General features: G+C 37.4%; 1 protein-coding gene across 6 annotated transcripts in view; it reads right to left on the reverse strand.

Annotated features, from left to right (window-relative positions):
• DLG5 (discs large MAGUK scaffold protein 5) overlaps positions 1–25,113 on the reverse strand; it is a 100,379-nt gene that overhangs the window by 22,493 nt on the left and 52,773 nt on the right. For all 6 annotated transcript variants that reach the window (XM_048310655.1, XM_048310652.1, XM_048310650.1 and 3 more), the window contains exons 4-16: positions 21,473–21,616; positions 19,783–19,966; positions 16,253–16,512; positions 14,775–15,087; positions 10,687–10,917; positions 9,463–9,647; positions 8,733–8,858; positions 7,939–8,071; positions 6,802–6,929; positions 5,930–6,105; positions 5,305–5,408; positions 4,503–4,595; positions 2,618–3,637 (exon numbers count right to left, since the gene is read on the reverse strand). In XM_048310655.1, coding sequence (XP_048166612.1) covers positions 2,618–3,637; positions 4,503–4,595; positions 5,305–5,408; positions 5,930–6,105; positions 6,802–6,929; positions 7,939–8,071; positions 8,733–8,858; positions 9,463–9,647; positions 10,687–10,917; positions 14,775–15,087; positions 16,253–16,512; positions 19,783–19,966; positions 21,473–21,616 — 3,097 coding nt within the window. The remainder of the gene's footprint in view (positions 1–2,617; positions 3,638–4,502; positions 4,596–5,304; positions 5,409–5,929; positions 6,106–6,801; positions 6,930–7,938; positions 8,072–8,732; positions 8,859–9,462; positions 9,648–10,686; positions 10,918–14,774; positions 15,088–16,252; positions 16,513–19,782; positions 19,967–21,472; positions 21,617–25,113) is intronic.

A 25,113-nucleotide genomic window follows, 5' to 3' on the forward strand; every position in this document is an offset into this window, starting at 1 on the left:
CAACAAGCAATTCAGATTTTAGAACCTCACAACTTCTGTTCTGTATATAACAAGTAGACACTGGTGAGTTAAGAACACATGAGAACAGCTCAGATATTGACAGTGATCCAGGAGAGCTGCAAAGTGTAGGGCTCAGCACATGGTGTTCATACATCTGAAATGTACAACACAAAATATGAGACTGATGCATGTAAAAAGTGAAAAATAATTATTGAAAATGTTCTCACAGTTTTTATGATAGCAGTATTTTAATTAAATGAAGAGTTACTCAGAGCTCAAAGTCTCTAAAAGGCAGAGGTGCCTTCTTAGAACCAGTACTTGATCATTTTCATGTCTACACTAGTAATTGTTCCACCTACTACTCAGGAATTAAAGCACACTTAACTTTATCAGCTTATCAAAGTACACAAAATTAACTGTGTATATACACATCTAAGTAAACTGACAACACCCAATATGGCTACAAATTAAACTACACTGTATTTTGATATTACAAATACTACTTCAGGAGTGAATGTGTGCAGACCGGGCACTACTGTCACAACAGCCTGATGTAGTTGCAATGGACAAGGGCAATTCCATCAGAAAAAAAATTTCAGAGTGAACGATGTCCACATTTTGAGGCACAGTATCACTTGTGCTCTCCAGCCAACACCTTTAGAGTTACAAAGCTCTGCCTATTTTCAGGCGGACAGGGGAAAGAGAAGAAAAATAAAAAAGAATCATAGAACCTAGTTTTAATTTAATCCTAGAAACAAAAATTAACTAATACATAAAGTAACCTTAAAGAAACAAAACAGAAAAAAAGTCACTGTAATTCTATTATATAATTTTCCTCTCTACCTTGAACCAACGCCTACTTGACACCTGTAACACAGCTCGGGCAGTACATCGAAGCAACTGCAGTATGTCCCCACATACCCTTTTGGTATCCTCAACAGTGAGTGCCAAAACCACCCACTCTGTTCCAGCTAACAAAGCTCCTGGGCGCAAGTCCTCAGCTACATTTGTCCTTGCCACAACTGGCAACTCTTCCCTCACTCATTTCTCACTATACAAATAATACTATAATTATAATCAGAGCAGTGTGTATGCTCATGACAATGCACTACAACGAAGAATGGGACTATCGGTGCTAATGGATCAACTTGATATTCTACATAAAGCAAACACCCCTTATTCAAATGTGCTCAATATCTTGATGTTTTGTTGTTACATATGTGCTAAAAACAGACATTAGCATATGCCCTCCTTCACTTCTTGCAGTGCAGTTCTTGATGAGAACAGGTGACCTTTCTCTTAGCCATACTACTCTTCAGACCAAATCTGCTGATTACAGCTACAAAATTAAACCCTTATGCTTTTCTGTCATTTGTTGTGCTGGTTTTGGCTCGGACAGAATTCCTTTTTTTAACAGTAGCTTGTATGGACTATGGTTTTTTTTTGAATGTGCTGGATGCAGTGCTGGTAATACAGGCATGTTTTTGTTTTTGCTGAGCAGTGCTTACACAGAGGCCTAAAGCTCCCCATAAATACTTTTCTTAAAAATGTTTGGGAAGGCATAAGGAATGGAAGCAGACAAAACACAATGGAAGCAGACTAAAAAAAAAAGGCATAAAAACCTTCCAACTGTTCTCTTATACCAGTACTGTTGCAGGATATGGCTCTAACCCTGCACTACTTCCCATTCAGCTCAGCCATCTGTATTGCTTCTAAAATTCTGTGAACAAGGTGAGATTATCCAGGTATAAACAAGTAAGGGAAAAGAATATGAACTTCTAAGTCATTATGATGTAATTACATTAAAAAAAAAATAATGCTTCTGTAAACTTCAGTTGGGAAAGAAAAAAAATCTCTACGGGTCAGCTGAGCAAATCTGAGGCAGTGAACCTGAAATGACATTATTGATTATGTCACTTTATATAATGCACTCATCTAAATATGTCCTTCCCAGAGCACAAAAATTTTTTCTTCCATCTACTCTGTGTCAAGATATGACCCACCATCTTCTCAGCAGGGTTGTTTATTCTAACAAACTATATGCTCATTTTGAATTTTCATCATATTCTAATAAGCAGTTCACCTTCACAGTGTAATGGGCCTAACACCCAATGAATTTCAGATAAGATGCACAAAACTATTTAGGCACATACAAAGACTTACAAAAAACCCAATATTATGGATGGTACACCTTCTTCCATTAAATTGTACAGTGATCTGGACAACCAATCTGACTTACGCAAAACTTCAGAGACCCTATTTTCAGTTTTTCTAAAGCTGATACTTTGCATTTTTATTTATGTCTTTTCAGGTTGTCAAAAACATACAAGAGCCCAGATGTTCCAACAAGCAGCACTAAAACCCAAGATATGGCAGCTAAGCAGAACTCTATTTTTCTGTTTGGTGGTCACCACTGCCTGTTAAATACTGAAACTCCACAAATTGGTTTTGTACTTCATGATACTGCCAAGTGCCAACTGAGCCTGAGTTCAGAGGACCTGGATTCTGAGGACAGGCTATGCTTCTCCTGCTTCGGTATGTAACTGGGCACCCAAAACCACACTGCTAATACACTTCAAAGTTTCTAGCTTTGTGTTTCAATATACCAATCTTCTACCTGAAGTGCAGGATTAGGAATGGGCACAGGGGTCATTTTATGCCTCAGAGCAGGAGCCGATTTTGGCCTTGGTCTTTTAATCTCTGGCTCTTCAACTCTTTGAAAGCCAATGTCATCTTCACAAGATTTCCTTGAAGATAGATGAGTGCAGTCAATTCCCTCCTCCCGATAATAATGCCCCGCATTCCTGCTGAGCCCTTTGAAAGTAGCAGAGTCCTGTTTAAGTGCCAAGGAAACTGGAGCTTGGGCAGTGGCTGGGCTGGTGGGTGGTGATCCTGTTGTTACTGTAGACTCTGATGCAGAGCTTGCCTGCTGTTTATGTTTAAATTTGATAGAGTCACTTCTCTTAGGAGGAGTTGGAGGAGTTGAAGCCACTTCAGCTTTTGATGGCTGAGGTGAATGGCCTGTCACCTGATTAGGGGAAAGGTACTCCAGTTTGGGAGGAGTTGGTGGCCTTTTGAAAGTATCAGGGTCAAAAATAGATTTCCTTTGTTTTGGCTTTTTGTACACAGAGAACTTTTCTGTTTCTGTTGCTGAGATATTAACCATGACTTTTGGCCAGGTACCACCACTGTGCTTAGTTCCATGTCCTTTGTCAAATGCTGTCTCAACCATCATACAGTCAGTTCCTGTAGGTTCATAGGGCAGCCTCCTGTTGTCCAGGTCAACAGCTCCATAGCCTTGGTCCCCATATGTCTCTGGGCTGAAGGAGCTGAGACTGTGTTCTGAATTACTATGGCAACTGTGCACTGTGTTCCTACGAGAGTCTACTCGTAATGTGTTACTAGGGAAAGGTTTGTGATCGCAAAATGAAGCGCTGCCCTGATCACTCTGGTCCTTCTTGCCATCCATGATGTCTGGATTGAAAATGTCGGTCTGGGTTGAGCTGTTGAGTTTCAGATTTCTTTTATTTTGTGCTTGTATCTCTGATGCATGAACTCTACAGTTTGATATTTTTTCTGAATCCTTCAAATTTTCAAATATATTTTGACCACTCCAAGATGAACTCTGAGGAAAAACCTAAAACGAAAACCACATGTGATCACCTTATTGTAGCTGATTTCTGTTTAGTATGAATCATATCCTAGCCTCCTTGATTTATGTATACCTCAATATACACTTAGAAATATCATACAATTCAAAGCACAGAACATCAGATAAAATGAAGCTAAAAAAATTTTTGTAACATTTTCAGAATAATTCCCCAAGGGCAACTCCACATGATGGCAAAAGTACTCAACTGAAAGTGAAGGGACCTGCATTCTACTTCTGCCTCTGATAAGTGATGCCAATAAGATAACTTTCATTGCCTACTTCCCCTCAAACATTTCATCATCTTACTTTCTTAAAACTTCAAGGTATCTAGATCTGAAATTACGACTCTCAAAATCCATGTGACAGGCCCAGAATAATGGGATTCTAAACTCGAGAGCAAATCAGAATAGTACTTTATAGAAATAAGCCTGAAAAACAAAGCTTTGTACTTAATCTTCATGATAGCAAAAGTTCAGTTTTCTGCACAACACCCTCCTGACTAAAAGCTACCTTTCTTTAGACAGCGGGCAGTTTATCTTTCACCTACAAAAGTGCTGCAGCTCTGAAGCAAAACACAAGAAGCAGCAAGCAATTGTGGCACTCATTTCATGTGACCAGCAAACAAATGGGAAAGAAGACAGTAAGTTAGTCCCATTTCCTACTAGATGGCACAGGAGCCTTACCTTGGAAATAACTGTTGAGGGAGTGTACCACCAGTGAAATGTATCCAGATGGTTGTCTTTTTCCCATTTTGATATACTCTTTTTTTTTTATACACTCTTCCCTGAACAACTAGAATAATTCTGTATAAGTTCAAGAGAATTCTGCAAATTTAGCTTCTGCTACTCACCTTCATGAGTGACAGAGTAAGGGAATCCCTACAGTTTCGTAGCAGAGCTTCACATTCAGTAAGTGATTTATTATCTAGTGCAATGCCATTGATCTATACACAAAAGAAACCACAACAGACGTCTGTAAATCAAAGGTAATAGGTGGGGAGGATTTAAGGTAGAGTATCTCTGAGACAGGGAAAACACTACTCTACAATGTATACATGACTGAAGTCTGGTTGATGTTTGTGCATTCCTCACGAGTGGAGAATAGAAAACTCCTAAGTACAATCTGCTATTCCTGCAGGGACACAGTGTAAAAACCCCTGCCCTCTGTGCAGCTGTACCGACAGCAACCACCTCCCCTTTCACAGTGCACAAACCACACCCATCCCCTAAGGCTGCAAATGCACCCAGGGACACACTTTCTCCCCAGAACAGAGGACAGCTGTGGTACCAACATTTACAAGACAAGAAACGTCTCATCCGATAAAGTGATGCCTTTTTGGAACTGACCTTTCCTAGTCAATAAAAGAATCACAGATATCATTATATACGTATATATAAGCCAAGTGTGAAGAATAAGTTAATGCTTCTGACAAAAATTCTCACATGAACTCAGGAAATAAGCTGCACATTCTATTCATCACTCAGCATACAAAAAAATTAATATAGAGTATCTATTCTAAATTTACAAAAAGGACTTTGTATTGCAAAAGTAAAAAACTAATTGGAATGCTTGGCATCTTAAAGAGTAGCATCAACGATAACACTTCAAAATAAATAAAAATTTAAAAAGGCAAACGCATTCTTAAGACTTACAGCAATTATTCTGTCTCCCACAGTAAGGGAACCCTCTTTGGCAGCTGGGCTTCCAGGCACAACAGCAGCAACAAATACTCCATTTTCTAGACTGACCCCACTATCTGAAATACACAAAAAAGAATTTGATTCTGCAATTCAAATATATTGTTCAAATGGCATGTCTGACCTGCCTGCACAAGAAAGAAGTATGACTACCAATCCAAATGAATTTCAATTTCTGAAAACCTTTTCAAAGAAATAACAAGACAGGGAAAACAAGGATTTTGAGTATCCCAAAAACTTAATATAATCACACAAAGATGGGGTAACTGGGTTTAACAGACTTGTTTACACTCCCAGGAACATTCCAAACTGGCAGCTAACTAGAGACAAGTATTTAAAAAAAAAAAATCAACTCAAACCCACCCAAGGACAAAAAGAAAACCTGTACTTACAGAATGAAGCTATTATTAATAACAGCATTCTCGGTTTAAAAAAAAAAAAAAAAGAAAACCCCTATCTAGGAGGTCATAACAGTGTAAGTGTGATTTAAGCAAAGGCTCAGAGAACATGTACCTTTATGGCAAGCCTTATCTGGCTGAACAAACATGTGCCATTTATATCCATCCTTTACAGTCATTACCTTTATGTCCAGAAACATTGATGTGAAGAGGTGTTATCACTCGCCCACCTAAAGACTTCCTTCTTCGAACCACCATATTAATAACACCTCCTCCATTTAGAACAGCTTTTATAACTTGCTTTTTGTCCTTATTGGTAAGATCCACATCATTTATCTTCAGCAGCCAATCATTCACTCTGGTAGATATACAGAATTAGGCAGGTCAGTTATAAGCACACTTTGCTGGACACTGCACATGAATAACGTTCCATGAGGAGACATGCAACAGAGCTGATCTCAATAAACTCATCCTCCATTACCTGGAGTTATCCATTCCTGAAAAAGCATTAAATAGCAGCTAAATGAAAACCAGGACTGCTAGCCTGCACTTCACTAGGAAAAGTATATCCTTAAATCACTACTGACTACTTCTTATTTAAAAGCAACTCTTTGTACAGAGAAGAGTCACTAAAAAGCTGCTATCAACACTAAGAATAGATGGCTCCAAATGATCCTTGCTCTACTCTCCTTTTCTCTTGCCCTCCCTCAAAAACTTACCCTCACATCTTTCCCAAAATTTAAATAAATAGATCTTTTTAAAAACAGATTTGAGGAGATAATAATGGAGTAAATGGGGCACAGTACAACAAGAGAACATTTCAAATCCTGTTGAGCTTTAAGTGCTGAGTCAACCAGTGTTTAATTTCTGTAATGCTTTTAGGCATTGGTCTTCTCAGTGTGATTTCCCAACCAACATTAATAATATACACATGACAAATGATAAAGAAAAAAGAACTTCAAAAAATGAAAACAATGAAGACAATTTCCAATATGCTCATATTTAGTCTATTATGACCAACAAAAGACAGGTGTCTTCCAAAGTCAAACCTTACCTTAACCGACCATCTGCAATACTTCCTTTGTCTACTTTGGTAACGAAGATCCCACAGTCTCCAGGGAGGTACGGCTCGTTCACACCTTCTGCCACATCAAAACCAAGTGCTTTCAAGTCCATATCATCCTAGCAAATATTAATAACAAGTGATTCAACTGCACTGGCAAACAGTGTCTGTTAGCAAGAGGCATTATGGCATGTTTGCACTATGTACTTACATTTACAGGGCTCCTGCATCAGGCAAGTTTTTATTTTTTGTACGTAAATATATAAGCTCCCAATTCCATTAGTTATAGGTGTCCTCTGGCATTAACACTAACAAATGTGATGTACCAGCCAAACATTTCAAATAGAAGAACATACAAGAATTACATAGCAGCAAAATAAAAATTCTGGACTACAATGAAAAAAAGTGAAATTATAGGGAGAAAAATACTGCTAAGTTAATGAGAGGAAGTAGAGGTTATCTGGATTGCTAAACATAAGAACTTTACTTAATATGCCAAAATACAAAAGGGATTTAATTTCCTCTACAGACAAGCAAGAGATTAGCATCTCCTTTCATCCCAGATCTTCAAACTGAAAAGAAATGTTGCACTAAAATACATGTTCACCATTAATACTTTTAATACTTTAAATTTTCCAACCAGCATATCTGAGCAAAAGTAGGAGAAATAGCTTAGTGTAAAACTATTTTATGCATAGATTTTAAGTGTCGTTGCCTGTAAGAGTAAAAGATTGGCCTCTAATATCATGGTTTCCTTCACATTTTAAGTTTTGGCTGCCTTAGCACTTCCATGTCTGCAGTGAATTGCAAACTTAAAGAACCCTATACTAGATGGACCTGGGTACCCTGCAACATTAGATGTAGGAACTATTTTTATTTATAATGCATATGAAGAAAATTATAAAGCTTGTATGTAACAGCTTGGTTTTATCAACTACTTCCATGTAGCTGTAACTGCACTTGCTGCCTCCATGTGCACCTCCATGCACACCTACGTGGTTCTTTGCCAAACAATAAAGAACTGAAAAGACCAAAATCATATTTTTAATCTTATCTAGTATTAAAAGATTATAATTGGCTTCAGAGCTATCCAATACACAGGAAAATGCAGTGTATGATTTTACTTACTCTATCTTTTTCAAATTCTACCACTTCTGTTTCCCATTCCAGAGAATCTGTATCTATGGCTGAGTCATGAGAACTATGGGCCATCAATTGACGAAATCTGGCCTCCTTTTCCAATTGATTTTCCATCTTTTCCCTAGGCAAAGAAAATTATTACTTGCACACAGAGACAACCCCCTTTTAAATAAAGTGAAAAATAATGTTATGATTGTGATACATTTTGTATTTGGTTTTCTAAATCAAAAATCCAAGCTGTGTCAAAAATTTCCTTCAGCTTCTGTCTTTCCAGTATTCTTGGTCTGCTATCAAATCGACTTTCCATTTCTATATATTGTCTTAACATAGTCTTACATTTTTTGCAATATTTTTACATGACTAAGTGCACTATTAGGTTTCTCACATCTTCAAAAACGCATTTAATTTACCCTCAGATGAGCTCCATCAGTATGCAAGGCATGATAAACACCAATGGCAAAACCTCTCCCGTAAACCAGTAAGTAAACAGTTGAGAGGAACTAAACTGCAGTTAATATGACTTCAGTGAAAGGATCCCAGCATTAAGTGTATCTCCACAGCACAAAGCTTATACTATGAGTCTCATTAATAAGATAAAATTAATACCGTCCAGCATAATAATTTCCATGATAACTATAAATAAAGGCAAGGCTTCCACGCACGATAACATGAATGCCTGCTGCCTACAGCTGTAACAACATATGGTTCACTTAAGAACACAGCTAACAAAACAAAGTTTTTATCACAAACTTTCATGCAGTTTGATCATTTCTCTAACATACTTCAGTTCCTTCAGTTCACGAATGGCATCATTCTTCTGCTTTCTCATGTCATCCAGATTGCGAAGAGCTTCAGCCAAGTCACTCACAGCCCGGTCTCTCTCCCTCCTTAAGTTATCACACAAAGTTCTTCAAAAGAAAAAAGTTTCAATCTAGTTACTTATAATCCTATTAAAGTAAACTGGTTTTACCACATTGTATAGTTAATGTAAAATTTCAAAGAGCAGTTTCAAAATGTATCTATCTGCAAAATAAAAAAGGATAAGGAAGAAAAAAATTACATATGCTGGGACTTAATTCTTCATCCCTTTCAGAACCTTGTTTCTACTTATCTTCTTTAAACTAGCAGAAAAAACCCTTATTTAAGTATTTTCCCTTAGTTCCTTAGATATATTTAGTAGCAAATATGTTGGATACTTTTTGAGCATGTCCCCACAGGTAAAGAATTATCTGCAGGACTAGAGCTACAGCAGGATTAGTATAGCATGCCTAAAAGAATGCACGATTGGCTGCTCCTATGCAGCAGCACTGTTAGACTCAAGGGTATTTACTAGAGACATTTAGGTTATGAAAGCACAGAAAATGACAAAGATCCTGTAAGGTGCCCTCAATATTTAAAAAAAATCACCATGTGACAGCTAATGCACAGGAAGCACTAGTAAATCCTAGAACTGCATCAAGTGCACACCAGGTGTTACAGAGATCACTCATGTATCACCCAGCAGTTCTTTACCGTATACTTTCCCGTTCTGCAACAATCTTATCCCGCTCTTGAAAGGCCCAATCCCTCCTACACTTGGCTACTTCTGCTTCCTGGACAGCTTCTTTTAGTTCTTGTGACATTGCCTCATATTGTTTCCGAAGCATTTCGATTTCTTTGTTTGCTCTTTCTATGTCTAGGGTAGCAGAATCCTGTATCTAGGAATTAAGAAACACAGAGAAGTATTTTAGGCACAATTTTTAGATACTTATGCACAAACAGCTTTTACTATATGTATGTTGCCTGATTCTTACATTTTCATGAAAATTGAAATTGAAAATTGAAATTGAAAAGTAAATTCCTACATTTTCATGAAAAATATTCATTTATTTTAACAGCAACTCTGGGGGAAGTGGGAGGAAAGATAAAACCTGTTGTAATGCATTTCATCCAGTAGAACACAGATTTGTACAACTACATAAATAAGAATCCTCACTTCAAAATAACATCAGTGAATGTTTCATTTTTCAGAGATGACATTCTATATTTCAATCTTGTTCTGCTCAGCAGACAGAAAAAAATCACAAGTGTACTTGGAAATCAGACACACTACTGTATGCAGTTACAACACATTTCCTGCATTAACACCAGTTATTTACCCTGGGACAACAAATCCCAAGACTTGGGATTCAGGTCCCCTTGGAATCAAAGCAATGAAATTCAAGAGCAATGGAATTGAAAAAAAGTTTTTATTTAATGCTTCTTCTTTTAGATAAGAATTACTTTATTCTTAAGTTAACTTGTCCCTCAAATTCTCTATTTTTAACAAGAAAGATGGTGACAACAGTAAGACAAATACAGAGAAAACTCTAAGCTTGCAGCACAATAACACAAGCCAACTACAACAGTACAGCCCACCACAAGCTGTGGGCTTGCAAACAACTGCATGTGGTTAATCTCAAGAACATAAATGAAACTAATGAATCTAGACTTACTGACTTACAATTTGGTTAAAATGTAAACTTTTTCTATTTATATTTACAAACAGAAACTTAATATGAAGCACAACTGTATGTCTTCCAAACAAGGATTTCTGTCGGTGTGTCTGGAAGAACATACGTGCACGTGTATGTATTTTAGAGTGACTTGAGGAAAAGAGGGAAGACTCCCAATGTGCCCAGACCTTTAATCTCTTGCAAGTTACTGACCTAACTAAGGTAAAAAAGAAAAAAAGGCATCAGTGAAGACTTGCAATACCTGACGGGCTTGATAATATTCCCTTAGGAGATGGTCTCTCTGGATGATAGCTTCAGTTCTCTCTTTCCTGGCAACATCTCTTTCTTCTTTCACTGTCTCTATATCCTTGCAAGCTTGATCGAGCTCCTTCTGGGCCTCAGCTTTGTCCTTCACTTCATGACAGTATTTTTCCAGTAACTCATTCCTCTCACAAATCGCTCGATCTCTTTCCACTAGAGCAGAGTTTAGTTCCTAAAACAAGATCCGTTGTTTGCAGCAGGTTAGGTTCAGAAGGAAATAGTTCATCTTTCCAATTGGTTACATGTCATGACACCTTAAAAGCCTAAAGAGTTTACCACTAATGTTCTGAAAAATGGGAGCAGATCACATTACATACAAGTAAGTACTAGCAAAGAATATTAAATGTGGTATTAAAAATATCACACCATCACATGAGCACAGTGCTTTGTCAAAAGTAAGCAAGATTCTGGAAGTGCTCATAGCTTTGAGGAACCTAAACGAGAAAGGGTTATTAACCAGACAGACTTGGTGTTTTAAAAAAAAAAAGTTGTTAAATATGGAAAAGGGTAAGAATATATTACAAATATTTTTAAACAACTGCCTCAATTTCACAGGACTGAAATAATTTAGACAACCCAGCTACATAAGCACCTTACAGCTTCTCCATAAGTTTTAAAGGAACATAAGTTATATGCCATTAAGATACCAATATGCTACGGAATGTTTGAAGATAAAACTACAATATTCTATAAAGCAGAATGACAGTACATCTTAAGTGTGGAATTCAACTGCATTGTAATAAAAAAGATAAGGCAAATGTAGTCGTGTTCTAAAACAGAATCTGCCCTTCTAAAATTATTTAAATTAGGCTTCCCATTAAAAGAATGGGTCATTGAAATGATCCAATTTCATGCCACTAAATTTTCAGATGGCTCAGCTCTCGAGCAGCATTCAGTCAATGGCTACAAAGAAGTCCTCCTACACACAGGCACTCTTAGCTGGAAACTACCGATGTTTTGATCGCAAAAAACTCAGAGACAGCTGACATCTCAAAAGCAAAATGAAGAAAGGGTTCAAGTGCTTAGGGATAGAAAGACACCATGTCATAAACTGATTCTACCTCTACAGTTTGCAAAGAATAAAATTGAATATTAAAACACAGATGATAATTGCATTTTGCTATACTAATAGAATCGTTTTTGAGATATGCATCTAATTAAGACTAGTCAGACTATTAACAATGACATTAAGAGAGCCATTTTTGCTGTACAATAGCAGACAAGCACTAGAATTTAATGACTCTGTCAGTGAATTTCAATTACCAGAACACCCAAGTGCTTTCAACACCAGTAAGACCTTCCTTGCTCAGTATCTCTGAAGAGAGAAAAATCCCTGAACTGTCTGTTGGTGCAGACAAGTTTTAGTACTGGAAACAGCCTTTTGCACAGTTTAACTATAGTTTGTATAAAACTTGCATTTAAATGTGTGTATAAAACTTACACAAAAATATTAAGCCTTTTCCCACAAGCAGCTGAGATGAAAAGTCACAAGGAAGGCATAGGGGAAAGCTCTCAGTAAGACCTTCACTAAACAAGAATTTACAGGTTTTTTAAGTGATTGGAAAAAATACACACTATCACAGTTTAATTCAGCATGCTCAATATAAACCATCCGAATAAGAGCAGCCATTGCCTCCAGTGGTCAGTGGTAAAATTTCACCTCTGTCTTTTTCCTGTGACATTTGCACAAAATTACAACATGACAGCATAGGGAAACATGCCATTTGGCACTGACTAGAACAGCTTCTGTTTGAAAACAGTAGAGCAGTTTGAGTTGAATGATTCTGAATTTGTGAATTATTTTTATGTTTTAAGGAAGTTCTCACATCTGAATATAACATAAGGACAAAATATAACAGATCTGTTAAACAGAGGGGAAAACCTACTATCACTGAGATGAAACATAACATTCTAAGTACTTGCCATAGCAAAAGATTATGCCAAACAAAAAACCACCATTGGAGAAAGGAGAGGGGGAAATCTATAACATTCAATCCCTGGCTTTGAGTGTCTGAGTTCATGAGAACTTAATCCAAAACTGTCCATTAGTGCAAAAATCATGAGATTTCTTCTATCATTTATTAATACCAGAAAATTAGTACATTTCAGATGTCTATTGAACCAATAAGTTTGGGCATGTGTGACTAATAAAAGCTTACATGTCTAACTTGGAAATTAACAGTCTGACCTCATCAGTAGCTGCTCAGACACAATGCCTTAAAAAAATCAACCTCTTCTCCATTTCAGTTGTTCTACAATTTTTCAGAGGCACCAAAGGCACACTAGCAAACACAAGCTTCAGGGAAGAAACTACATTTAGAATTACCTAAATGGGTTCAGTGCTGTTTCAAACAATCAATTAGCACTACAAAACAGGGCACTTAAAGGTACCATATATCACAAGAAAAGTGAAAAGCATTAAGTTGCCTTTTCAGAGAGCACCAGAACAACTATGCACAGAGAGGACAATCCCACTTACAGGGGACATATTTCAGGATACTATTTCAAGTGAATTGATACATTCATTGATACATTTTTTCAATGTTTCAAACATTTTCCTTGACAGAACTAGAAAATCCTTATGCATTGAACACAGCTGCAGCAAGCCAGTACTAGTGATGCAAGAACATACCTCTTTACAAGAAGAAGAGTGTTAGCTACAGGAAAGAAAAATGGGAACAAAAAGACAACTCACAGTACAGTTATTTTACAACTTTCAGAACATTACAGAAGCTCACTGAAGGGCCAGCTCTGGAGGTGAAGAAAAATGCAATGGATCCGCCTTGCCAGCACCACACTCACCAGTCCTAAGCTCCTGCTGATTCTTGTTCAAACACCCTGTTTAAGTAAATACCCATGTATTTAAAATTTTAATTCCCTGCCCCTTAAGGCACTTTGGCAAATTACTCATAGTGCTACAATGACAGATAGAACAAATTGAAGCAGAATGACTAATTGTGGCTATTTCCATGAGTAACCTACCCTGATGCCTACCCTACCACTGAAATCAACAGACATTTTGATTGGCTTAAATGTTTCGATGAAAGTAGAAGAGGTATAAAACGTATTAAAACTTCAGTCACTGTAGAGCTGAATTACTGAGCTGACAAATATGCAGAGCTGAAAAATATGGCTTCTTAAAATCAGAATTTAGTCATGTTTAGAAGCTCTGATGTCACATGTCACAATCCACATTATTCCTCAAAAAATGGTGTTATTTGTTTAAAAGAAAGCTCCACACCTTAATTTTTTGTAAGAATATGTTGTTGGGATGTAATGCTGTGAAAAGAGTAAAATGAGATTTATAGGCAATGGAATACATTTGCTTGTATCTATTTCATGCTAAATTAAGTATTTGTAAACCAAATAGTCAAGTGAATGCATGTCAGCGGAAATGAAACTGAGCAGCAAATTGTGTTCTGGAAATCATAACAGCTTCATTCTGACATGGCTGTGATATAAGCATTTCAAGAACATATTGCTGAAAAATAGGAAGTTCTGGTTTCATACGCTTTAAGGCATGCCTGAATTCTAAAGAAAAAAATCTTTAAAATATCCTCTTTAACTTATAAGCAGTAGAAGGGCAAATGAGTAAGAACATGCATGTCAGCACAGGCTTTGCAAAAGTATTTGAGATGACTTGATCATGTACCGTCTTAAGCCACAGCAGATAGTATCCAGTGGTTCCTGTAGAGGTTAAAAGTTTAAAATAATGAGTATTTAGAGCTATATTATTATAGAGAGCATTACTTAAGAAGGTAAAAACAACTAATGCAGCAAAGGAAAGGATTTATAATATGCAGAACAGAATTAAGTCAAGTGAATAGCAAATTTCAGCTGGCAGGTACTCTGTTCAAATATGGAAGCTTGATAAATTGACAGTAAAAAGGACTGCTATAGGAAAACATCAGGAAACAACTTCCTCTTTGCAGTGGATTCCTATTTTCCATTCATCAGTCATACATTCCTGATTCCAGCATCAACAGCATATACTCATTTCCCTTCCCCATTAAAACAATAGGTTAGTACCTGTCTTAAAGCTTCCATCTCTTCACTGGCCACTCGTTTCTCAGAAGAGGTGTTCTTCAGCTTGGACTCTGCAAGCTCCAGTTCTGTCTGAAGCTTATCTACCTCTTTGATTACTTGATCTCTCTCACTCATTATTAGGCGGTACTCATTGAAAACAGAATCCCTTTCTTCCTTGTATTTTTCTGCATCCTTGGCTGCTTTCAGCTGCATTGTTTTGAACCTTGTCACCTCTGACTGTAATCGCTCCATCTCTCTCTGCAACTCTTTGTTTTGTGCTGTGGTGTTGCTTAGTTCCTGCTGTACTGATTCAAACCTAAAAACAAGTGGAAACACCAGTAAGACAGTTGTTACTCACTTTCATACGTTAAGGATTTGGCTGGGTAACCAAATGTATCCACTGGTAAAACAACCAGAGATTTCTTACAAAGTGTATTCTCTGCGCTGCAAAAAATAACCGCTGCTCTAGGAACATTAGTGAACCGTATTCTCTGCGCTGCAAAAAATAACCACTGCTCTAGGAACATTAGTGAACCTAAGGAATATTAGAGAACCTCTTTAAGGACTGAACCATAACAATTATGAGGAACCATTTACGAACGTGGAAAAACCCATTTTTTGGCTTTGGTCTGTAGGAGTTGTGTATCACCCCTAACAGTCAACGAAAACATTCTTAACATACCCATGGATGCTCTTTGCAGCAGTCCTTGTGTATGCTGATGCCCTTCCTACCCCATATGGTTGACTGTGTAGGCTTGGTATCAAGGAGCAGAGAGGGGGGATAAGTGTGGTATAACAGCATCTGTGTCCTCCTTTTTTAACACGTGCACTGCTCGTAGCAGCACCTTCTCAGTGAAGCAAGACTCCCAAACCCCTGCAGCCAGAGAACTCTGCTGCCAGCCCTAAACCCTCACAGTCCCCCCCCCCCCAGTCTGCAAATCTAATACCATGAAAAGTTAATTTAGGCTTGAGATTATCTTCATCTGCAAAACACCTTTAGAAATTATATTCCCTTACTGATTTGCTTTTATATTTAAATAAGGATATATATATATATATATATAGGCTCACCATGCATTAAAGAGTTTGTTTGGAAGAAAGTCAGAGCTTAAACAAAATTCTGGTTATATTTGACTCCTCTATCTACAACTAAAAATAAACATAGGTTGAAAAGCAGAGTATCCATTTCTCATACGAGCTAAACAATGGTTAAAATTCCTCACACAATTCCAAAACCATAACTGGGAAATCCTTTTCTCAAGAAAATGAACCATTTCTCCAAATTAACATCCCCATCATGCATTCTAGAACCTTTCAGAAATTTTTATATAAATACACATGCTTACTCATCACACCAAAATTACATATACTAGACGAAAATTTTAGAAAAAAGATTAGAAAGCTATTTGTGATTCTACCACAATGAAAATAAGATGCTACATTGGAATTGATACCTCAAAGGCATCAAAACTTGGTTATACCTCCTAAGAGAGGATGAATATTGTTGCTGGAAATGAATTGCTGTGTCCCTTTGCTTCATTAGCATGTCGATCTGTTTCTGAAGACGTCTGTTCTCCTCCTCAGCCTGCTCCAGGCGGCTCAGATCCGTGTTGTGACTCGCAATCTTCTCATTGTACCGTTTCCTCAGAGCATCATAGTCCTTCTTCACACCCTCCAGCTTGTCCATTGCTGTATCGTAAAGTTTGTTTAATATCTCTGATGATCCATTTTGCTTCATAACCTTAAAAAAATGCCAGAAACTCTATCAATAACCTTTACCGTGAATCAGTTCAAGAAATTTGATCTAAAATATATACATAAGAAACAAAATTAGAACAAAAATATATTAGCCAATTTTAGCAATCATTCTTTTTAATGACTAAGGAAAGACTGAATCTAAGATTCAGTCTAAAAGACTAAGTGCCATTGTTACTCTAAGCATTATTACATCTACTTTCTGTCTGCTTTATCACAAGTGCACCAGCGTATGAAATCTCTCTCTAATGGCAATTGTTATGAACACCTATTAAAACCATGCTGTTTTTGAAGTACTTGTAGTTTTAAAAAGAGGTAATCACTATTTGATGACCAAGATGATAGTGGTAATTTAGGAGATGTCCACGAGGTGGCATTCCTGATAGGTTGCCTGTATCTTCTAAGAATGAATTAAATAATTAAAAACTTAATGAGAACAAAATCTAGCCAAAATATGTTGTACACTCAGGCATATTATTTTAATATTCATACAGTATTTCATCTGAGACCTTCCCACAGAGGTTTGTGTTTCAAAAACCATACATAAAATATTAACAGGAAAAGAAATATCCATTTAAACATGAATAAAGCCTGACCTGAATCTTAGTTTTAAATTAATTTACATCAATGTAGGAACCTTGCTGTAAATCGTAACACTGACGATACATGACCAGCAACAACCTAAGAAAGCCCTAATGAGTGTCAGCAAACCTAGTCCTTGTTCATTCTCAAAAGGCAAAAAATATGCCTGAAATAAAGCCTAAAGCCTTCCCCCCCCTGCCCTCCCCCCCCCTTTCTTTTTTTCATTCTATGCTCCTTTTTTCTGGTTTTGTCTTTTAAATTGAAATCTGGCCCTGATGGAGCAGTGGGAAGAAACAGGAATGCTCTACATAGAGAGGTGCCAGGAATTATATAATACTAACATTAGCTGACAAAGGTATGCTCCTAACTATCTGAAAATAAAAAGTATAAAGAAATAGAAGGAAAGAAGACAGAAAACACGAGCTCTATAAAAATTTGAAACCCAACACACAGCAGCTATCCTGCACAAATTGGCTCCTCATCTTTTTTGTGTTTTATATTCAGAGCAAGGACCAGTTCCTGAACATGGAGAAACCTGGATGCCTGCAGACCAGAAGGGAAGGGGAGAGCAAGAGGCTGCCCACTCTTCATTGCCCAGAGGTAGAGGCCAACAACTGTCATTGTTAACAAACCACTTTACTACACAGGCAAGATAACAGAGACTAAAGTTCTTCAGTCTGACATTGGTCTCCTTTAACTAACCAAGATATATAAAAGTGGCCCTGGAATGAGACTGCACTTGGGCTATTTCCACTCACATCCCAATCCTCAACGGATTCAGCAGCATAACCCACATAGAGCTGGACACATAATTAGCCAGCATGCTTCAGTGAACCATTTCAGATAAGCTAAACACGTGGTAAAATGCAGGCATACACAAAATTTAAATAGATTTAAACCCACTCCAGAAAGCCATATTCCTGAAGACTACTTCCCAAAGGAGTTTAAGAACAGGTTTGAGAACAAATTATTTAAGAATCCAAACAGAAACAAACCACTTCTCACCGTCTAAAGCATATATGTAATGTACTGATGTTGAAAACACACTAAATAATTATCAAAAAGAGGGACTAATATAGAAGAAATTGGATGAATTCAGCATAAACTTCCTAAGAGATTTGACAGAGGAAGATGGACCTACCAGTGCAATAAACGTCTCCTGTTTAAAATCCTAGTCTGAAAGAAAGTAAATAGTCCCAGCTGGCCCAAGAAACACAGTCGTGGCAACATGAAACTCCATACGTGAGCTGCAGAAACTTAAGCTGGTCAGCTGCTACACAGCAAATCCATGACAGTCCCACACAAAGCGTAATTTGATCAAAAGCTTTTGCTCTCTGAGGCCACCAAGATGTATTTTGTTATGGCCTGACAACAGAACACGTCAGAGGGATCAACACAGAGTTAGACTAATTCATATGAGAAATTACAGGGACAAGATAAGACTTCTGGCACCCCTTCAAGATATCATGATTCACTCTGACAGGCTGAGAAATGGAGTTACACAATTTTCCCACTAGGTTTCATACATAGTTTTCTTTAAAGGTTTAATCACGATGTTGACATGAGATTGGATTTCTTAAAATCAATCCCGAGAAGGATACATCAGCCTCCTTCTGTGCTTCCAAATAATTTCAAACTTCAGCAAAATAGAATAGACTTCTCTCAGAGGTTCTGCATCCCTGCTTTGCAGACTGGGAAACTGAGGCACAGATGAATTAAGCTATTTGCCCAGGTTGACACAGCAAACCATTTCTGCTATCTTCTGAACAAAGACACTAAACAGTTTCACAGCAGAATTTGCAAGATAGCTTTAGAGAAATGGATAAAAAAGGAAGAAAAAATCTTGACTCATCTTTGCACTACCTTCAAGTACCTCCTAAAGTACCATTCAGCACATCCAGCTTGCTTTGACCTTTGCCCCTCCTACCCTAGCAAATAATTATTTTGGCTTGCATAGATTTTGCTTCTGAAGCCTAATGTTTGACTTGCAAGTTTGCCCTGTGAATCAGCCTACACACAGTGAACCGCGATAGTCTGCTTAACCATTGCACATGTTACCATAACAATTCTAACTAAATGAACAGACTTTCTGGTAGGTGAACAGTGGACCTGATACAACCAGTTTCTCCTTAGTATTACTCTTTTTAAATTTTCAGAATATTTCAACAACACTGGCCTGGAAACAGCCTGTGATATAAAGTTCTGAAATGTCCAACTGTTTCAGTCCTGAAAATGTTGTCTCTTTTTGTTTCAAGTTCAAAAACATTAATCAACCTTTTGTGATTCTTTCCAAAAAACAAACATAGCATGCAAGTTTAAAGTAAGCCCTGTCCCATAAAGTACCCTAAGAAAACAGTCATCTTTTTAATCACTTTGTAACTTTAATTTTTGACGCCTCTCTACCCACTTTAAAAAATATCATGCATACACAATCTTCATGTACACCTTTTCATCTCTGCACTTAAACACTCCTTATTCTTTTTTTCCAGCTAGACAAAGAAAATCAATTAGTAATCAAGATGTCATTGTCTCCCCTAATACTGTACAAGACCAGGAGGCTGTTTCAGAACCAGTAAGACACTAAAGGCAGCAGCAGCGCTGCACACTCAGATTTCTTTATGAGAGGAAGAATTCATGATCTCTTGCAGCACAGACACTCCAGGCTGTAGCTCACCTGCTGCTGCTGGCTGCGCAGGTCTGTTATCTCCTTCTGGTCCTCATCATGAAGTCTCTTCATCTCCTCACACGACTGCTGCAGGTGATTGTGTTCCCGCACCAACTGCGTGTTTTTCCTCTTCAGGGTATCCATGTCCTCCTTCAGCTGGGACTGGTCGCTCAGCAGCCGACTGTGCAATGTGCTGTCACGGCACACAAAAAAATACTCTTAGAGGCCAACTTGCAAGGACAAAGTCCTGGAGTAACTAATTTCAAACATGAGTTTCCTACCAAGGAAGCAGGTCAAACTGACTCAATTCTGCATACTTGTGTACTCCGAGCACCAAGAAAAAACAAAACCAAAAACAAACAGGGACATAAGTATGAAATCAGATGAAAGTACACAGCAGTCTTAAACCTCATTAGAAGGGATGATGGATTTATGCCACCTGTCAATGCCACTTCATAGCCATTAAAAGCAGGCAGACAAACACAAATAGCATAATATGATGATTCTTGAGATAACAGGAATTGTCCCACCAATCATTTCCACCTTCTCTCAAGCTTCTCAGCTGAGCATCAGCTAAACAAAACACAGATGAAAACAACAAAAATCTCCTTGTGTGCTACTGTTTTAAAAACAAACGAAAGCCCCAAACTATCAGAAAAACTGCACAGCCAACAAAAACACACTATGTATGTTTCAACTACACTCAAGATAAAAAGTTCCTCCTCACTTCATTATGCCAGCCATAATTATTGAAAGAAATACACTCTCACTTGAACAACTGAAAGCTGCATGAGGAGGCTATCATTCAGATTAAAATTCAAGATACAAGTCTAAAATTAGACTAATATGCTGAAAAAGAGCAGGTAAGTCAACTGAATGTATTTTACCACTGCAGATCAAAAACGTGGCTTTTGGATACTGTCAAGTATTTCTGTGGTTGAAACAGAATTATTCTAACTGAACTCTCACACTTGCTGGTAAATGTTTAAACAGGTATTTATATATAAAAAAATTGCATTCTAAGATACACTTTATTTCTTCCATATGAAGTGAAATACTAACATTTCCTCCACAGAATGACCAAAGCATTAAAAAAAGTTACCTTAAAATTAGAACACCTGTTAAAAAAAAAGCCTTTTCAAAAATTATATTCCCATAATTAAGCACACGTAATCTTTACATGTAGGTTATTAATCTGCTGTCATTCAGATTTCAGTGACAATGATAAACTATTTAAAATGTCAACTTTTTTTTTTTTTTAAAGAGCACGGGGTTTTAACAACTACTGCAGAAGAAAATAACTTTTGAATTTAACCTGTGTTAAAACTTCCACAAATCGTCACGAGAGCTATCACAATCTATTAAAACAGAGTAAGAAATTTCATTCTCTTGGATTATATTCTGCTCTCTAGCCTGAAAGTAGAACTGTTAGATAGCAACTTCAAATCACTAATCAGGCTCTGTTTTTTGATCCCATGAAGACATTGGGGATTTCTATCTCAAATTCCTAAAGGTAAAACAAGCAGTCCATACTTGATCATTTCAAATGGGCCGGAAATGTTTTATCTGATGTAAGCATCGATCTTGCAATTTAAGTAGAAAAACAGCATTAAAAACTACCTGATTACCATGTTCTAATACTTTTTGATCTAGCACAGAGTGGTAAACACTTACCTTGTACAGCTTTACTAATACTTACTGATAAAAATCTGCCTCTTTTGCTGCTTCTTCACATCTTTTCAGTGTCTTGGTGTGTTGGTTCTGCAGAGACTGTAGGTCTGACATGGCCTTCATACACTGAATCTTCAGCCTTTCATAATCATGATTTGGTTTCGGACTAGGCCTAGCATGGAAAAATAATATGGGGTAAAACAATGGCTACTAAAGTGAATGAAAAGCCTGGGAAATTACTATCCAACAAAAAAACGCTATCACACAACTGATGATATTTAGGTTATAATATGCTTTATTCTAAATACTGACCAGTTCCCATTAAGATGCAACTGCTAATAAAAAGCCACTGACCTGAACTTGTGTTAGTTTTATATTGAGATGTAATATCTCATAATGGGATGATTTTGTCTAACTGTAACTAACATGGCCCAATATGGTACTGAGCCTGCATATCCCTCTATTCTGAGCAGCAATACTACCACAGAACAGAACCTCAGTTGATACAAGAACAAGTCCATCACAGGACACTCGACTTTCCTGTGCCACCACATCAAACTCTCAGTGACAAAGCACAGACCTGCAGTAAGGGTAGGGCTGGAAGAGGCTGCCAAAGTCAGCTGGGCATGCATGGAGACCTGGGTTTAACAAAGCTTCTATAGGCAGCAGCTGAAGGACCCTGTCTATAACTCCCTAGGAAAAGCAGTTAGGCTTGAGAGAAAGACTTCCATTGGGATATCAAACACACACACTGTGCTGGCAGAACTTGACCTGTTCAACCAAGTCATTCTGCTGAATTACACACCTGATTGTGTGCTACCATATTCTTTAAAGCTACTATAAATGAATGAGAAAACATGCCAGAATCTACCTCACATTTCCATAAGATAATTAGTTGAACAGAATTTGGGTTATTAAAAATCTCCAACACAATATAATCTCCATCAAGCATTTTTCAGTAAACTGAACGAAATAAAAGCCAGTCAGTCAAAAGAAAAATTTTGACTCAATTTCTTTTGGATGTTTGGGAGAGAAATTTTCTAAAATAATCTACGTTGTCAAGAAATTGACTGGCATAAATTATGTCTAGAATGCATGGTACTTGTACACGATACCTTTAGCTGTAGATTAGAATTAATTACACTTGTATATCATGCTAGAAACTAAATTAGCAGGATTCTGTCTTCTTACTTTGTAGAACCAAGCATCTAAAAGAGACTCTAAATTGACCTGTTCCTCCTCTGTACAGTTACAGGATTTTTGCACCATTGAATTTTCCAGTTTCAAAATGAAGCATCTGACAGCTGTCCTGTGTATCATCTCCAGGGCCTCTTATAACCCCACAGGCAATGAAAAAAATAACATGCAAACCACCAAAACAGAAAACAAATGCCTCCAAAAGAAAACAACTGCTTTCTAATTTAACTCTGCTTCTTCTCATATCAGATTTGCTCCATTGCTGCACAGATCACTCTTCCTCCCTCAAACCTCAAACTCCCCCAAATGGCTTCTCTGTAAGCACAGCCTGAAAAGCAATCAGAATTTTCTTTGCTTCATACAAAAAAAAGCAATATGGATTCTGGAACTGAAAAGCAGCTGGCAATTGAATCAAAATGAAAATGGTTTTGCACTACTGCAGTGGTTAGAGTTGTTTAAAAAAAAAAAAAAAAAAGAAATGCCAGACACATCTGGTTCACAGATTTTCAGGGGGTGTGTGTATGATATAAGGTACTTTTTGGCAACTCAGTTGCATATGTTTTGCTGAGTAGTGAGGCCTTCAATCATAATTCCTCCTTTTCTCCTTTCTCTAGAGAAGTGTTTCTGGGGAAAAACAAAACAAAAGCCCCTTCCTTGTTCAATAAACTTCGCCAACAACTAAAAGCCAAAATCATGTAAAGTAACCAAATGTTCAAGTCATGACTACAGGGGTGCCTTTTAGGGTATTTTTAAATTCATTCTTGAGGGATACCAAAAGTAGAATGTTACTCACACAGTATTATGGATATCACTGCAACTAGTGAAGGGTTATTCTTTTAAAATACAGACATAGTTAGCGTAAGTTAAACTCGATTTGTAATGTTCACACCCTTGACAGAATCACTAAAACCTCAAGTTATTGATTTAAATTAGACCTTAGGGTAAAATTATTGAAAGTAGATACCATCTGTCCACCACAGTCTTCAAATGACAGCATTAACTGGAGCACAGTTTAACTCTCAGCTGTAACATTAAGCTTACTGAGACCTATTAACAGATGTTCCTATTAAGCTATTAGGCCAGTCTGAAAGCTATGGTGAAACTTGTTCTACAAGTCTAACATCCATCACATGTATTTCATATAGTGCTGAAATGACACTGACATTCTAAAAAAAATCCAAAAAACAGACAAACCAAAACCCAAACCAACCAATTAAAAAACCCAAGAAACCACCTATAAACATATGGAAACCATGTAGGTAACTACACAAGTTAGCCAACCTACACAATGAGGAAGGACCAACAATGCCACCAATAACATTATGCATTCTACCTCATCTTCATGAAATAAAAACCACATGGATATCCAAGGCCATATGTTCCACATTGCTGTTCCAAGGCTTTATGTCTCAGCAAGAAAAATAGGAGTAAGAGAAGAAGGAATATTGGTCAGAAACCAAAAGTCAAAACTGTTGCAACACAACAGTCCATTCAACCACATGTAGTGGCTGACTCTTATTTAAGCAGACCACCACAGTTTTATGCTAAAATGCCCCAGAAAATACTGAAAATTACAGTTTCAATAAAGGAGAAGTATCAGTTACTACTTTGGAAGCTCTTGTTCAAACATTAACAAAATTTAAAATGCTAGTATCAAAGGCCCAACTGTTTTTTTGATATTTATGTAAGAACTTCAAAAATCCTTTGTGCTATAGTGGAATTACCCAGGCCATAAATCAAGGCCGCAGTGAGACTGACATTTATATGTATCTGATGCTCATGTAAAAGCTAATGCCAACCACAGGCCCAATTTTGTGGGCAATGCCTACCTAACAACTTCCAAGTGTTATCATTTATTATTGTAATTCCAGCAACAATTATAGATAACACATAAAACAGTCTCTTCTCAAAGACACTTTTCAGGGGTTTTATTTGTGTTGTGGTTCTATTCTACTATGACAATTATGTAAGTAATAATAGCAGGCTTGAGTCTATAAAGTGCAACTTGAGCATGCTAAATTATTTGGTCAAATCTTTGCATAATCACCAGCACACATGCATTCATACAGTCACTGTCAATCCACAAGCATAGCATGAGCAATCCTACTCCTGTCCAGCAGGATGGCACATGTTGATCTGATTCAGCACATCACAATCCACTGCTGTGGCTCCTCTTCCACTGCTCTAGACTCAGCCAACGTTTGCTTTGGAAAACGGCGCTCAGTTTTTCAACCTACTCAGCCAGCACAGCCCAGACTACAAATGTGCTGTGAGCTGTTGTGAAGCATCCAAGGTGACGTGTCAAGGTCTGCCTCTGCACCACCTGTGTTTGGTACAGCCATAGTTACAGCAGCATACACAGCCAGGAAAATAAAGCCAGGGTAGTAAAAGTCACCATCCACATAACCATCTCTCAGCTTTCACACTTCAGCATTAACAGTTTACTATGTCTGGACTTTGACTCTGGGTAGG

The sequence above is a fragment of the Corvus hawaiiensis genome, chromosome 8 (assembly GCF_020740725.1).
Source record: "Corvus hawaiiensis isolate bCorHaw1 chromosome 8, bCorHaw1.pri.cur, whole genome shotgun sequence".
NCBI lineage: Eukaryota > Metazoa > Chordata > Aves > Passeriformes > Corvidae > Corvus > Corvus hawaiiensis.